At 45.6% G+C, this 17750-nt stretch overlaps 1 protein-coding gene across 1 annotated transcript in view; it reads right to left on the bottom strand.

The window, feature by feature from the left end:
* Positions 1–17750, bottom strand: part of IFT88 (intraflagellar transport 88) — a 133425-nt gene that overhangs the window by 71758 nt on the left and 43917 nt on the right. The window contains exon 16 of the mRNA XM_049778222.1: positions 1799–1885. Within this exon, the coding sequence (XP_049634179.1) occupies positions 1799–1885 (87 nt within the window). The remainder of the gene's footprint in view (positions 1–1798; positions 1886–17750) is intronic.

Below are 17750 nucleotides of genomic sequence, written 5' to 3'. Positions count from 1 at the left end.
GGCTTTATGCTCAGAAATTGCCCCTGGCAGGCACAGGGGACCATATGGGATGCAGGGATTAGAACCACCATTCTTCTGCATGAAAGGTAAATGCCTTACCTCCATGCTATCTCTCTGGCCCCGGGATTTCTAAGTATATTTGGAGCTTAGTTCCAAATAACACTTATGTGGAAAATTAAAGATGTGGCTTTAAGGTATGAAAGAAACACCAATAGAATTTACAGAAATCTCATCAAATATATATATTGCTATACATGGCAAGCTCAGGGGACCATTTGGATGGTCCAATTTTAACCAATGTAAACTTGACTGATGGTATGCAAGGCAAGTGTCCTGCCTGTTGTACTCTCTTCAGCTCTCTCCATAGTTTTAAGAGAGTTGTGATAACAAAAATATTGCCAGCTTGAATTAAAGGGAGAGACAAAGTTCAAAATGAAATCAGCAAAAGAAATGAATCAGCAAAAAAAAGTAGAAAGAATCATCACTTTGGTGAACACAGCCTCTTCAGGTAGAATATAGACAAATATAGGTTATTTAAGCCAAGAAGTTTTGAGATAATTTATTAGAAAGCAACAGAAAACTATTATAATTATATACTAAATATAAAAATATATATTTAATAAAATATAAACAATATAATATAATACCACTACACATTGACTCAAAATTCATTGACCCAGATTCATCACTGACTCAAAAAAATTAATTTACTTAAAATCAGACATATAAATTATTAAACAGATGTTCCAAAGGTTCTGTTCATTGAAGAAGTCTAACTATTCTTTCATTTTTTATAATGATTTCTTCCCTTGCATTTATCTAAGCTAGTAGAGATGTGGTCACTAATTAAACCATTTCCATAAAAGTCACTACTAACTTCATCAAGTTCAAATGTAAGGGCTCTAGTGGGCATTACATTTACCCACTACACCTGGCCTTCAGATGAGCAGGAAATGTTGCTGACCACCAGGTACTGCTATCAGGCCTCTGTGATTTCTGAGGGGGTCAGGGGAGGGGAGAGGTGAGAAAAGGTGGGGAGTGGGAGAGAAGAGGGGAGTGGAGGGGAGGAGAGAAGGGAGAGGGCAGAGAGAAAGTGAGCTCTTCTTCTGGTGAGTTAATTTCTGATGAGCAAGTCTTACCCAATTACTGCTGGGTGCAGGAGCATGTATAAAGAGTAAATCTCCACACCCTAACAGGGAGAGGACTGAGATATCGTGCCAGATTCAGAGTGTCCAATCCTGGTGACTGAATCACAACTCAATTTCTCCCTCTGTACATACCACTTACTGCCTTCCTCTGGGTGCTCTCTGAAGCTTCTCCAGGCTGATATCCATTGCTGAGTTTGCTATGTCACTAGCAACTGGTCTGATCTGAGCCTTCATTCTCTTGTGTTATATCTGACTTCTCTATTATGTACTTATTTATGCCTACCTTCATAGCAAAGACATTACAAGTAATTTTGTTTTTGTTTTCACACCAAACCCAGCGGATCTCAGGACGTACACTCAGGGATCACTTCTGGTAGGGTTTAGGAGGCCCTATGGGATGGCAGGGATTGAATACCAGTGGACTGCATGCAAAGCAGGCACCCTGTCACTGAACTATCACTCAAACCCCAATTGTATTTTAGCTACGTTCTTATATACTTAAATAACTAGATCCTATACACATCTCAATCCACTGATACTTTCCACCTGTGTCTTCAGAGCATCTCCTTAGGCAAGCACTTTTTGTTGAAATTTAGTGACAGAAAATATCACATAATCAACTTAGTTATAATAAAACAAAAGACCCTTACCAAGTAATACAGGAAAGAAAGGTTGGTTGCAGCTGCACTTTTCACTCTACTGTCTTTTTTTTCGAATATTTTTAAGGTCTCGATAGCCTAGAAATAGAATATCTGAATGTTAATACCATAATATGTCAGTGTTCAGACTTAAAACTGGGGAAACTGATAAGACCAGAATTTTATTTCAGAACAAGAAATAATAAAAAGAACAAAACTAAGTGTAATACCTAAAATTAATAACATAAATGTGGGCTTAAAGGAGGATGAAACAAAATTAAAGAGAGTTTTAATTTTGGGGGGTGGGGGTGAGGAACCACACCTTAGCGGTGTTCAGGGGTTACTGTTGAATCTGCACTCAGAAATCACTCCTGGCAGACGAATGAATCATATAGGATGCTGGGGATCGAACATGGGTTGGCTGCTTGCAAGACAAATGCCCTACCTGCTGTATTATCATTCTGGTTCCATTAAATTTTTTAAAATAAATCCAACAGTTGCATCATGGTGAAGTTACAAAATTATTCATAGCATAGTCTTAGTCACAAAATTTCCAAAACCCGGGCCCGGAGAGATAGCACAGCGTCGTTTGCCTTGCAAACGGCCGATCCAGGACCAAAGGTGGTTGGTTCGAATCCCGGTGTCCCATATGGTCCCCCGTGCCTGCCAGGAGCTATTTCTGAGCAGACAGCCAGGAGTAACCCCTGAGCAATGCCGGGTGTGACCCAAAAACCAAAAAAAAAAAAAAAAAAAAAATGTCCAAAACCCATCCCTTCACCAGGAATGCACATTTTCCGCCACCAATGTTCCCATTGGTTTCTGTCTTGCCTTCTAACTAACTGCCTGCTTCTGTGGCAGACATTTTTCTACTCTCTCTTCCTGTTTTTTATTTCTTTTAGCCATTGTGGCATGTACTGTTGTTACTAAAGGAGCACCATGCTTATTACTTTATCTCCTTTCAACACCCAGTAATTGTTTAGAGTATTCATTTCCAATTATCACTGTCATAGTGGTCCCTTCTTTGCCCTAACTGCATTCCCCCACTATTTTTTTTTCAAGGGTTACTCCTGGCTCTGCACTCAAGATTCATTCCTGGTGGTGCTCAGGGACCATATGGGAAGCCAAAGATCAAACCCAGGTCAGCAGCATGCAAGGCAAATGACCTAACTGCTGAACTATCATTCAAGCCCCTCCTGCACTATTTGTGGTCCTACCATGGACTAGTTCTCCTGGCCCTCATCTCCACTGTCTCTATTTATTATTACCTTACTATCTTTATTTTCCTTATATTCCACAAATGAGGTTTTTCTGTCTATCTCTCTCCCTTTCCCTTCGCTCAGCATAATAGTAAGGTGACAGAAATTTGTTCCCTAAAAACATCAAAAAAGCAGAATATAAAAAGCAATATATAAAAGAATATAAAAAGCAAATTATGTTCAGAAAGTAGTCAAATAGATGAATTCCAAATGTTTGATATCTGTTAATTTGTGGCTCAATCAAAACAAAAGGGTAAGTAGAGCTCAGTGTATGCTTTGCATGCAGGAGACCCATGTTCGATCCCCAGCACCAAATAGTTCCCTGAGAACCACCAAGAGCAACTCCCAAGTGCTGAGCTAGGAACATCCCCCAAGCATCACTAGGTGAGTCTCCAAAACCAAAAACAAAGAGGTACTAGCAAGGCAAACACCCCACTGCTGTGCTATTGAAAGAAGTGAAAAACATATTTTCCCCTACACATTCCTGATGGGAGTTGTCTGTCTCTTTCTCATGCAATGCAATGTTCCCCCCTCAACCTCCCCTCTGTGTTAACTACCTGCTTGTCTTTTATCTACTGAGTTACAGGTGCTGATCCATTTGCTGGCTCCCCATGGTTTTACAGACCCTGCATTAATTGTGCTGAAGACATCTTGGAGACTTAATGTCTGGATCCCGCTCACTTGGAGACTTGAAGTCTGGACCCTACTCACACCTACCCCCAAAACCTCCGGATTCCCCCATATCAAAGCCCATTCCTGTTTCCTCTGTAAAAATAACACAGCCCACCTGAAAACTGTATAAAAACCCCTTGATTTCAGACTTTGGGGTTCGCAACCTCTGCTCTGCTCTGAGCACGTTTCGAACCTCTGATCGATCAGATTAAACTTGGAACTTGCCTGCAATTTGCTGAGCACGTGCCTTTTTCACTATTCTGTGCTGGGCAACTGGGGGGTCGGGTCGTCCGGATTTTTCATTTTTGGCGAGCCACCAGGAGACCCTTACACACCCCACCCGAGCCGGACGAGTGAACAAGGTCTGCTTGGTGAGTTCCCTGGGATCCCTTCTCCCTCCTCCTCCCCTTAGCTCACTCTCTAGTTCCCCGTGTGCTTTGCTCTGGGTTTATCTGTGGGAAGCGCTATTGCAAACAGACCTGATAATCGACTAAGGGGCTTAGTCGTGGAAGTGTGTGACTTTGGAATCCCAGACTGAGGTTCCCACTCGATGCGTATACCGAGTGGCAAAGGAGTTGACGAACTCCAACGCAAAGTCACATCCCTGGCCGCGCGCACCAGGGTGCCTAGGAGGCGATTTAAAGCAACGGGGAAGACGTTCCCTGGTTGCAGGAAGGAGGTCTGTCTGTGTAAAGGTTTGTCTGCGTCGTAGGTTTGCTTTCTGTCGCTATTATTGAATTTGAAACTGTTGTTGGAATATTGGCTTGCGATTTGAGTTGAATATCTGGCAATTCTGATATCGTCATTGTGTTTCTCTATTGTGAGTCCCTTATGGCTCGTCCTTTGATTGTTGAGCCGAAAAACTTTCTGTTTAAGATCTCTCACTAACTGTATCTAAACTAACGCTACTGAGTCCGACCGCAAAAGTCCCCCGGAGCCAGGTACCCCGTCTTCTCCATAAAAGACGTGGTCCGATAGATAAATCCTGGTGAAGAATAAAGGGTCTCAGTCAAGTCTCTCCAGATAGACTTGCCCTCCAGCAAGACAAACTGAGCTCCGGTTAGGAACACATTGGTTTAAGCAATACACTTCTCCCTCAAGTGGTCGGACATTCTCTTTTTCTATGTCTTCTGTGACTAGTTCTTTCTGTCCTCTTACTTGTAACTGGACTAATCCAGCCTCATATTCTGGTACACTCATCCCAGTTTGTTGTTTTCTCTCTACGGAACACCCTACCCTTGTTTTCGTGTTCCAAATCGGACTCTGTATTGTGTTTTTTTTATTCCTTGTTGGTTGTTACACTGTTAGGTGTGGAAAGAGGGCTTGATATATTGCTGTGTGAAAGAGAGGCTTGGTAACAGCTGTTTGTGCATAAGGCTGGTGAGACCAGGCAGCAATGGGACAGGTACAATCCACACCACTTGCTCTTACACTAGAGCACTGGAAAGAAGTTAATAAAAGGGCAAAAAAACAGTCTTGGGTTATAAAGAAGAGAAAATGGCAGGCATTTTGCTCTTCTGAATGGCCCTCCTTTGGTGTAGGGTGGCCTAAGGAAGGCTCTTTTCATTTGCCATCGGTACGGAAAGTAAAAAGCGTTATCTACCGCGCCAAACCCGAGGGACACCCAGAACAGGAGTCCTATATTCTTGTTTGGGAAGATTTGTGTGAAAGCCCCCCGGAATGGATGCGCCCCTTTCTGTTTCCAACAGCTCCCGACAGCCTGGTCGCCTTGCCGCCTGACCCTGAGCGCTCTTCCTTACCCCCACCTACTAACCATAGCATTCTTCCCGTAAGAACCCAAGAAGGAGGCGCCCCGGAGGAGATAACGAAGCCAGCCCCTCCCGGCTCACCTCTATGCCCACCACAGTTCCCCAACATTTATCCAGATACAACTGATCTTCTTCTTTTCGAGCCCCCCCCTTACAGGCCCACAGAACGGAGATTCGCCCAGCCTGCATCCACACAACGGGAGGCACCTGTCTCCCCTGCGTCTCCCTCAACTTGCGAAAGTTCAGAGAAGCAGGGAGCAGGTCAGGGGGCGTGGCCGCTTCCCGGGTCTGCAGAGCGGGGAGCGTCTGCCCAACCTGCGTCTCCCTCAACTTGTGAAAGTTCGGAGAAGGGAAGGGCAAACGGGGGGGCGTGGTGGGTCACCCCAGCGCCTGCCTCGATCTGCGGGAATGCAGGAAGTGCAGACCAGGGGACGCTGCGGCTCACCGCAGCGCCTGCATTTGGGAGAGGGGAACCATCCACACTGTCAGCTCCCACTGCCCCTCCCCAGCCACCACCACCACTATTAACCAAGGGGCATGACCGGGCCCCTTGCCTGCCTTCTGTTTTAACAACAGACGGACAGGAATCATACTATCCACCCTCCCCCCCTGACTCAGAGGGAGGGGATGGACGCACAGGACCAGCTGCAGGGACCCGGAGCCAGCTAAGAGGACAAAGCTCTGCCCCTCTTGCAGCATCTATAATGCCACTAAGACCAGTGGTCCCCAACGTTCCTTTGCCCGATGGGCATGGTGGAAATATGCCTACCTTACAGTACTGGCCTTTTCCCTCCTCTGATTTGTACAATTGGAAGCTAAATCATCCTTCTTTTTCAGAGGACCCTACTAAATTAATCAACCTTTTTGACTCCCTAATGAACACTCATCAACCAACCTGGGATGATTGCCAACAACTGATAAAAACCCTCTTTACTACTGAGGAACAAAATAGAATCCTGGCCGCAGCACGGAAAAATGTGATTGGGAATGGTGGTTTAATCACCGACAGGCCTGATGAAATAGATGACATCTTTCCTTTGCGCAGACCTGACTGGGACCCCAACGCTCCTGGAGGTAGGGAACATCTGTCCACTTATCGCCAGACACTCATGAGAGGTCTCCGGGAAGCTGCTAGGAAACCCACAAATTTAGCCAAGGTAAAAGAAATAATACAAGGGCCAGAGGAGCCACCAGCTGTCTTCCTAGAAAGACTAATGGAGGCATATAGGCGATATACCCCATTTGACCCTGCTTCTGAGGTCCATCAGGCATCAGTAATCATGGCTTTTGTAGGACAGTCAGCAACAGATATTAGAAGGAAGTTACAGCGGCTAGAAAACATACAAGGCAAAAATTTGCAGGATGTGTTAAAAGAGGCAGAAAAGATATATGAGAAAAGAGAAACAAAAGAAGAGAGAGAAGAAAGGTTAGAAAAGGAACGTAGAGAGTGGGAAGAAGAGAGAGAAAAGCGTAAGAAGGAAGAGGAAGAGAAAGAAAGATTAGAGAGAGAGCGGAAGGAAGATCGGAGAGATTACAGGAGAACTAAGCAAATAGCAAGAGCCCTGGCCGTAGCAGTCAGTGCAGAAAGGGCAGACAGGGACCTGGGCCCACGTAAGAACCCGGGATGGGGCTCAGGCCCGCGTCGCGATTTAGGATCACGACGGAAGCCGCGCAAGCTCGAGAAGGACCAGTGTGTTCGATGTGGACAGATAGGGCACTGGGCACGGGAGTGCTCCCAACCCCCGAAACCTCGCTCAACAAAGACCCTAGCAATAGACTCCGAATGAGGGGGTCGGGGCTCCAATCCCCTCCCGGAGCTCAGGGCTAAGTTTAAAGTGGAGGGGACTCCCGTGGATTTTGAGTTAGATTCAGGAGCAGTATATTCAGTCCTGAAGAAACCACTAGGGCCATTGGCAAACAAAATAACTTTAGTACAGGGAGCAAATGGAAGCAAGTACAGACCCTGGACTACTAGTCGTACAATGGATCTGGGGAGAGGAGAAATAAAGCACTCCTTCCTGGTCATTCCAGACTGTCCTTCACCTTTAATGGGTCGAGACCTATTAACTAAATTAAGGGCACAAATTACTTTTGAGGAAACAGGCCCTGAGGTAATTTTTAGGAATCCAAAAGTCCAACCTATTGGAACATCCATTTTAACCATGAGAGCTGAAGACGAGTATAGAATATTTGAGGAAGAAATCCATACCTCCAAAACAGATCTGGACTGGTGGTTAGAAATAGCACCAGCAGCATGGGCCGAGACTGCTGGACTAGGGCTGGCAAAACTACAGGCACCAGTAGTGGTGGAATTAAAGGCAACCGCAACCCCTGTAAGAATCAGGCAATACCCCATGAGTCAAGAAGCAAAGCAGGGAATAACTCCCCACATCAGAAAGCTCTATAAGCAAGGAATTCTGGTAAAATGCCAGTCCCAATGGAATACTCCACTCCTCCCTGTCAAGAAACCTAGCTCCGGGGACTATAGACCAGTACAGGACTTGAGGGCAGTTAATGCCCGGGTGGAAGACATTCACCCTACGGTGCCCAACCCCTACAATCTGCTTAGTACCCTCAGTCCAGACAGAATTTGGTACACTGTGTTGGATTTGAAAGACGCCTTCTTCTGCTTACCCTTGCACCCAGCTAGCCAGCCGTTGTTTGCTTTCGAGTGGACAGACACGGAGGCCGGCATCTCAGGCCAGCTGACATGGACACGACTCCCGCAAGGATTTAAAAACTCCCCCACCATTTTTGATGAAGCTTTGCATCAGGACCTAAGTGCTTTTCGCGAACAACACCCACAGGTAACTCTGTTAGAGTATGTCGATGACCTGCTGATCGCTGCCGAAACCGAGGGCAGTTGCAGGCAAGCCACTCTAGATTTGCTACAAGAGCTAGCCCAGCTGGGATACCGGGCCTCTGCCAAGAAGGCCCAATTATGCAGACAGGAGGTAACGTTCCTAGGATATACCCTACGTGATGGCAAACGATGGCTGACGGAGGCTCGGAAAAAAGTAGTTGCCCAAATCCCGCCACCAACAACACGGCGACAGCTGCGTGAGTTCCTGGGAACAGCAGGGTTTTGCCGTTTATGGATTCCGGGTTTTGCCAACCTGGCAGCACCTCTATACCATCTCACAAAGGGAGATGCAGCATTTGAATGGACTCCTGATTGCCAACAAGCCTTCGATGCAATCAAGACGGCCCTGCTGTCCGCCCCAGCGCTGGCTCTACCTGATGTGAGTAAGCCATTCACTTTATTTCTGGAAGAAAGAGGCGGGGTGGCCAGAGGCGTCTTAACCCAAACACTCGGGCCGTGGAAAAGACCGGTTGCCTACTTATCAAAGAAATTGGACACAGTAGCCAGTGGCTGGCCCAAGTGCCTTAGGGCAATTGCAGCCGCGGCCCTTTTGGTAAAAGATGCTGACAAGATCTCCCTTGGGCAAAAGCTAACTATAGTAGCCCCACATGCACTGGAAAGCATCATCCGCCAGCCTCCGGACCGGTGGCTCTCAAACGCAAGAATTACACACTATCAAAGTATTCTGCTAGACAAAGACAGAATTCATATCGGAGTACCCGCCACCTTAAACCCGGCCACTCTGCTGCCTGAAGAAGAAGCAGAGCCGGTACTGCACAAATGCCAAGACATACTGGCTGAGGAAAGCAGTACCAGAAAAGATCTCCAGGACCAGCCGTTAAAGCAGTCAGATGTGATATGGTTTACAGACGGGAGCAGTTTTGTAAAAGGAGGAGAAAGAAGAGCCGGAGCAGCAGTAGTAAGCAATCATAAAGTGGTTTGGGCCCAACGGCTGCCAGATGGAACTTCTGCTCAGCGGGCAGAACTAATTGCATTAACAAAAGCTTTAAAATTAGCAAAGGGGAAGAAAGCCACCATCTACACAGATAGTCGGTATGCTTTTGGAACCGCCCACGTCCATGGCATAATTTATCAAAGACGAGGGCTGCTGACTTCAGCGGGAAAGGACATTAAAAATAAAAAGGAAATACTGGAATTATTATCTGCCCTTCAACTCCCCAAAGAACTGGCCATCGTTCACTGCCCCGGACATCAAAAAGGAAATGGAGCAGTAGCAGCAGGGAACCGAAAAGCAGATGCAGAGGCAAAGGCTGCAGCTGAGGGACTACTGCCCTGCCCCGTCGCAGGACCAAGGCCACTTCAGGAGGAGGCATTAGTATGGGTCAGAGAAGACATCCCTATACCTCCACTCAAGCCGGAGTGGAAAACTACAAAAATTGCTGAACTAGATCCGGAAGAAATAGAAGAGCCTGACCCAGAGGCAAGAAGGTTGTTGCCACTCAAGGAAGTACCTAGACAAGAGAAAACTTCAAGAATTCAAGAGTACCTAAAAACACTCCATCGCCTCACCCACCTAGGGCCCAGGAAAATGTTAGAAATTGCAAGAGACTGGCTGGGGGACACGCGCCCCGAGGAAATAAAAAGACTTGCAGAACAAGTTGTTAAGTTGTGCCAGCCATGTCAGCTGGTAAATGCCTACCCTGGAAGAATCCAAATGGGAAAACGATTAAGAGGAACACGACCTGGACAGCACTGGGAGATTGACTTCACCGAGATCAAGCCCACCAAATATGGACTGAAATACCTATTAGTTTTTGTGGACACTTTTTCCGGCTGGGTAGAAGCCTACCCCTGTAAAAATGAAACTGCGCAAATGGTATCTAAGAAAATTCTAGATGATATTTTCCCCAGGTTCGGACTTCCCCAGGTAATCGGGTCCGATAACGGACCTGCTTTCGTGGCCCAGGTAAGTCAGGGATTGGCCAGGGCTCTGGGAATCAATTGGAAGCTACATTGTGCCTATCATCCCCACAGCTCAGGACAGGTAGAGCGTATGAATAGAACTATTAAGGAGACTTTAACTAAATTATCTCTAGAGACTGGCGTAAGTGACTGGATTTCCCTCCTCCCTTCAGCCCTTTTCCGGGCTCGAAACACCCCTCTCCCCTCCCAGTGTAGTTTAACCCCTTTTGAAATCCTATATGGGGCTCCTCCCCCAGTAAAAGTTATAACTGATACTTATGAACCTTCTCTTGCTTCCTCTTCCCCCTTGGCTGCCCGACTGGCTGCTGTCACCACGCTGCAAAAGTGCATCTGGAAAAATCTTCAGCAGGCATACGAGCCCGGGGACCTGACAGTACCACACAACTACAAGCCAGGAGACTCAGTCCTCGTGCGGCGACATCGTGCTCTAACACTAGAACCCAGGTGGAAGGGACCGTATGTTGTCCTCCTCACGACCCCTACTGCAGTTAAGGTAGACGGTATTGCGGCGTGGATACACGCCTCACATTTAAAGCCAGCACCAATAGAATTTAATCAGAATGAGTGGGCAGTGGAGCGAGCAGAAAACCCGCTCAAAATCCGGCTTAAACGCCAGCAAACTGCTCCTCCTGCCTCAACTCCTGTGGTTACTTCTAATGCCCCCAGTCTTAGGGGGGTTTGATCGGCCAGTGGAACACCAAAAGCTGCTAAGGACTCTCTACGGTAACCCCTGTGACTGCCCCGGAGGTCATCAGTTCAAACCTGAGTACCGAGCTACACAGGCAGTCGACTGTGGCACTAAAACGGCCTATCTCCAGCTCAAGCCAACAGCTTCCACAGGTGAAATCAAGGCTCAGTGGGTATGTAAGCAAAAACCCCAACCCCTTCCCCCGGACACGAAAGGAACCTGCCCCCCAGGATGTGTAGAGCTAACTCAGGTACACTCACGGTGCTATAAAACCTATCAGCAGTGCGTTAAAAATGGCCAACTCTACCTGGTGGCGAAACTAACTGATACCTACAAGGGGAGCACTGGAGGTGAATGGGGTCCTGAAACTTTTAAAACTCCATACGGGGCAGCACATTGTCTAGCAAATATTGGAGATGTGGTCTGCTGGCCTCTAAAGGCCCCTTTACATATATCAGATGGGGGAGGGCCCACAGATCAAGAAAAAGAAAAGGAAGCCATAGAATGGGCCGAAAAGGAAGTTTATAACCTAATGCCAAACTGGCCCAAGCACCCCTCCCTTCAAGCTAGGGTGCTAAATGAGGATCTGGATTCAAATATACACGAGATTCTAAAGTACACTCACAAGCTCTTAAATCAAACCAACCCAAGCTTAGCGGCTGACTGCTGGCTATGCATGAAAATGAGTAACGATTGGCCATTAGCAATACCTGTGCCTAAACCAAATATAAGTAGCTTTTCAAACTGCACCTATACCAAGCCCTTTAAGGTAATCCCTCAGGAATTTGACTCCTCCACTTGCTATGTTAGAAATTACTCACTAACCATAGATTTAGGGCAAGTACCAACAACAAGGTGCTCTAACATCTCCGAAGTCTCGTTGGACTTGGGATGCCTCCCCCCAGGACAGGTCTGGGTCTGTGGAGGAAATTTGGCTTATCCAGTGTTACCCAGAAATAGCACAGGCATTTGTGCACCTGCCTTCCTGCTACCCAACATTGATGTTCTCCCAGGAACTGAACCAGTCCCTCTTCCCAGCATAGACCTCCTGGGAGGACACCGAACTCGAACTCGTAGGGCTGTAGTATTACTACCCCTGCTGGCTGCGTTAGGTGTGGTCGGAGGATTAGGAATGGGAGCTGCAGGGTTAGGAGTTTCATTGGACCGGTATAATAAGTTATCTGATCGACTGGCCTCAGACATCCGGCAGGTTTACAAGTCTATCCAGGACCTACAAGACCAGCATGACTCACTCGCCCGGGTGGTCCTGCAAAATCGGAGGGGACTAGACTTAATCCTAGCCGAGAAAGGAGGATTGTGTGTAGCTTTACAAGAAGAATGTTGCTTTTATGTTAATAAATCCGGAATAGTACGAGACAGAATAAAGAAACACCAGGAAGAATTAGCAAAGCGAAGGGAGGAACTCTATGATCAACCGTTATGGTCTCTATGGGGAGGAATCCTCCCCTACCTCCTGCCTCTACTTGGTCCACTGCTAAGTGTACTCTTAATAGTTGCAGTAGGACCCTGTATCGTAAACAGAGTTGTAACTTTTATCCGCACTCAAGTGGGGGAAGTTAAGCTAATGGTGCTAAGACAGCAATATCAGGAAGTACCCACAAAACTCTGAGTAACCACTTGCTGCACCTTGAACTTAACCCCTGAAACCAACTCCGCCCCACCTCAGCAGGAAGTAGTTACAGAAGAGACGTCTGCCCAAAATCCCTTCAATGTTCTTGGCTAGCAGTGGTTACTTCGGTTACTTCTGTGTTAATTCTAAGAATAGAATTATTAACAAGAAGGAGTGGGAAATGAAAGAAGTGAAAAACATATTTTCCCCTACACATTCCTGATGGGAGTTGTCTGTCTCTTTCTCATGCAATGCAATGTTCCCCCCTCAACCTCCCCTCTGTGTTAACTACCTGCTTGTCTTTTATCTACTGAGTTACAGGTGCTGATCCATTTGCTGGCTCCCCATGGTTTTACAGACCCTGCATTAATTGTGCTGAAGACATCTTGGAGACTTAATGTCTGGATCCCGCTCACTTGGAGACTTGAAGTCTGGACCCTACTCACACCTACCCCCAAAACCTCCGGATTCCCCCATATCAAAGCCCATTCCTGTTTCCTCTGTAAAAATAACACAGCCCACCTGAAAACTGTATAAAAACCCCTTGATTTCAGACTTTGGGGTTCGCAACCTCTGCTCTGCTCTGAGCACGTTTCGAACCTCTGATCGATCAGATTAAACTTGGAACTTGCCTGCAATTTGCTGAGCACGTGCCTTTTTCACTATTCTGTGCTGGGCAACTGGGGGGTCGGGTCGTCCGGATTTTTCACTATCTCTCCGACCCCATATATTTTCTAATTAAAGGAACATTCTTAGGAATTTTTGTTTGTTTGTTTTTTGCTTTTTGGGCCATATCTGGTGACACTCAGGGGTTATTCCTGGCTATGCTCTCAGAAAGCGCTCCTATCTTGAGGGACCATACCATATGAAACGCCGAGGGATCGAATCACGGCCCGTCCTAAGTTAGCGAATGCAAGGCAAACACCCTACCACTTGCACCACCGATCCAGCCCCCATTCTTAGGAATTTGAGTTTAAAATAGGCTGTTTTGGCGGGAGTGATAGCACAGCATGATGAGCATTTGCCTTGCATGCAGCCAACCCAAGTTAGATCCCCATCATCCTATACAGTCCCCTAAGCCAGCCAGGAGTGATTCCTAAGTGCAGAGCCAGGAGAAACCCCTAAGCACCGCTGGGTGTGGCTCCCAAACAAACAAAGAAACGAAAGCTGTTTTTAGATGAGAGCATAAAGAAACTTGGTACATCTATGTAATTAAATACTATGCAGCTGTTAGGAAAAATAAAGTTATAAAATTGGCTTATGCATGGATGAATGTGGAAAGTATTGAGTGAAATGTGTCAGAGGAAGAGAAATAGACATAGAATGATGGCACTTATTGTGGGATATCTATATCTCTATAAAAAAAATAGTATGGTAATAATATCCAGAGAATAGAGACGAGGGACGAGGGCCAGGAAGACCAGTCCATGATAGGAAGCATCCCACAAATAGAAAGAGAGTGCAGTTAGAGCAGAGAAGGGACCACTATGACAATAATAGTTGTAACTGATCACTCTGGACAAGAACTGAGTGCTGAAAGGAGAAAAAATGAAAAGGCATGATACCTGTCAATAACAATATTGCAAACCACAGTGTCTAAAAGAATATAATATATATGTATGTAATATACATATATATGAAGAGAGAGAGAAGAAAAATATCTGCCCCATCAGCAGGCAGTGTGGAGGATTGGAGGGGAAACTGGGAACATTGATGGTGAGAAATGTGCACTGGTGAAGGGTGTTATATGACTGAATCTCAATAATAAATAACTTTGTACATGGGAAAGAAAATACCAACTTGTATTAATAACAACCTTGTAACCATGGTGTTTAAATCAAGTAATTAATAAAAAAGAAAAGAAAAAATAAGCTGGGGCCGGAGTGGTAGCCAGTGGTAGGGCATTTGCCTTGCACACAGCTGACCTAGGAAGGACCTCAATTTGATCTCCCGGCATCCCAAATGGTCTCCCAAGCCAGGAGCGATTTCTGAGCTACCCCTGAATGTCAGCGGGTGTGCCCCCCCCAAAAAAAAGGCTGTTTTCATAACTTTAACATATATATGTACAATGCACTTGATCAAAATACAATTAAAATATTAAAATTAGCTGTAATTCAAAAACAAATAATAAAAAAGTATTGTTGAGTAGTTTTTTCTTGTGTTTCCTTAATAACAGTTCAGGAAAACATATATATATATATATTATATATATAAAAAACATATGGTTTCACTAAGTTATTGAAAGTTATGTTTTACAAGTATATTTCAATACCAATCCCACCACCACTGCCAACTCCCATACTGTCACCCGCTGTCTTCCACCTTAGCAGGCACGTTTCAAAGTTATGTGGTTGCAGCTTGGATCTCATGTTTTCAGTATTGTTGACTGTGCTTTGAATGCAAATACTAAAAAATTATTAAGCATACTAAATTAATTATACACAATTGAACCAGTGTATTGCATTGTATTTGTCTTCAACGACAATATAAATACTACTGGGGTTGCTATATTCTTCTTCTTTCTTGGAACAAATGTTTTTATCCCCATTCCTGAGAAGGATTTGTTTTGTCTTGCCAAGAAAATAAAAGTCCACAGGTGAAGTGAAAATATAAAAATAGCTTGGAAAATTGAGTAGGAAAACACTGGTTTTCTTTTCTTTTCTTTTTTTTGGTTTTTGGGCCACACCCAGCGGTGCTCAGGGGTCACTCCTGGCTGTCTGCTCAGAAATAGCTCCTGGCAGGCACAGGGGACCATTTTCGAACCAACCACCTTTGGTCCTGGATTGGCTGCTTGCAAGGCAAACGCCGCCACTGTGCTATCTCTCCGGGCCCTATTTAAACATCTTGATTACAAATATGATTGTGATTAGGTTTCAGTCATGAAAAGAATACCCCCCTTCACCAGTGCAACATTCCCACCACCAATGTCCCAAATCTCCCTCCATCCCACCCCACCCCCACCTGTACTCCAGACAGGCTTACCAGTTGCCTCATTCATTCACATGATTATGGTAGTTCTCTGTGTAGTTATTTCTATAACTGCACTCACCACTCTTTGTGGTGAGCTTCATGAGGTGAGCTGGAACTTCCAGCCCTCCTCTCATTGTCTCTGAGGATTGTTGCAAAAATGACATTTATTTTTCTTAAAACCCATAGATGAGTGAGACTATTCTGCATCTCTCTCCCTCCCTCTGACTTATTTCACTCAGCATGATAGATTCCATGTACATCCATGTATAGGAAAATTTCATGACTTCATCTCTCCTGACGGCTGCATAATATTTCATTGTGTATATGTACCACAGTTTCTTTAGCCATTCGTCTGTTGAAGGGCATCTTGGTTGTTTCCAGAGCCTGGCTATTGTGAATAGTGCTGCAATAAATATAGGTGTGAGGAAGGGGTTTTTGTGTTGTATTCTTGTGTTCTTAGGGCATATCCCTATGAGTGGAATAGCTGGGTCGAATGGGAGCTCAATTTCCAAATTTTGGAGGAATCTCCATATTGATTTCCATAGAGGTTGGACGAGGTGCATTCCCACCAGCAGTGGATAAGAGTTCCTTTCTCGGGCGGAGAGATAGCATGGAGGTAAGGCATTTGCCTTTCATGCAGGAGGTCATTGGTTCGAATCCCGGAGCCCCATATGGTCCCCCGTGCCTGCCAGGAGCAATTTCTGAGCCTGGAGCCAGGAATAACCCCTGAGCACTGCCGGGTGTGACCCAAAAACCACAAAAAAAAAAAAAAAAAAAAAAGAGTTCCTTTTCACCACATCCCTGCCAGCACTGATTGTTCTCATTCTTTGTGATGTATGCCAATCTCTGTGGTGTGAGATGGTATCTCATTGTTGTTTTGATTTGCATCTCCCTGATGATTAGTGATGAGGAGCATTTTTTCATGTGCTTTTGGCCATTTGTATGTCTTCTTTTTTTTTTTTTTATCAAAGTGTCTGTTCATTTCTTCTCCCCATTTTTTTTTTGGTGGCCCTCTTAGCGCAGCAGGCAGCACGTCAGTCTCATAATCTGAAGGTCCTGAGTTCGAGCCTCAGAGGAGAAAACACTGGTTTTCTCTGGCTCTTGTTTTATGGTATAAACTTGGAGAAGCTGAGTTGTCTAAGGGTAGATAATATGACACAGCAGTGGTCTCATAAAGTGGAATATCAAAAAAAAATTTTTGTGTGTGTGGTTTTTGGGTCACACCCGGCAGTGCTCAGGGGTTATTCCTGGCTCCAGGCTCAGAAATTGCTCCTGGCAGGCACAGGGGACCATATGGGACGCCTGGATTCAAACCGATGACCTCCTGCATAAAAGGCAAACGCCTTACCTCCATGCTATCTCTCCGGACCCCGGATATCAAGTTTAATACTATTTATACTCCTTTTTTAGGCCCCCCCCCACCAATTTTTAATTTTACTATTATACTTTTAGGTATTTTTTGTTGTTTGGTTTTTATGTTATTGTTTTTTGTTTTGGTTTGGTTTTTGGGTCACACCTGGATGTGCTCAGGGGTTACTCCTGGCTCTGCACTCAGACATCACTCCTGGCAGGTTCAGGGGACCATATGGGATGCCAGGATTCAAACCAGGGCCCGTCCTTCATTGTGCTATTGCTCCAGCCCCTTGTTCGGTTTTTAGGCCACATCCAGCGGTGCTCAGGAATTACTCCTGTCTCTACACTCAGAAATCATTCCTGGCAGGCTCAAAGGACCATATGGGATGCTGAAGATCGAACCCGGGTACATCTGGATCTGCTGGTGCAAGGCAAACGCCCTACTGCTATCGTACTATGCCAGCCCCATACTTTTAGTTTTAAGGCCACACCTGGTAATACTCAGGAATTACTCCTGGCTTTGCACTTAGGAATGACTCTTGATGGAGCTTGGAGGAGAAAATGGGATGCTCGGGACCTTTGGTGAGCTGCATGCAAGGCAAGCACCCAGACTCTCTGGATCCTCCACCCTATTTTTTAAAGCTGTCTTTTTTTACTGACCTGGTCAAAACTCTACTTAAGACAAATACTGTCATAACAATTGGCTGATACTTTGATGGATCTGGAGAGTATCATGCTGAATAATGTTAGTCAGAGGGAGAAAAAAAAGAGACAGATACTGAATGGGGGTATCTGTCAAAAGTGTGAGTCCTTGGGGCC

Source organism: Suncus etruscus, chromosome 8 (assembly GCF_024139225.1).
Source record: "Suncus etruscus isolate mSunEtr1 chromosome 8, mSunEtr1.pri.cur, whole genome shotgun sequence".
NCBI classification, from domain to species: domain Eukaryota; kingdom Metazoa; phylum Chordata; class Mammalia; order Eulipotyphla; family Soricidae; genus Suncus; species Suncus etruscus.
This window is presented reverse-complemented; position numbering and strand designations above follow the sequence as displayed.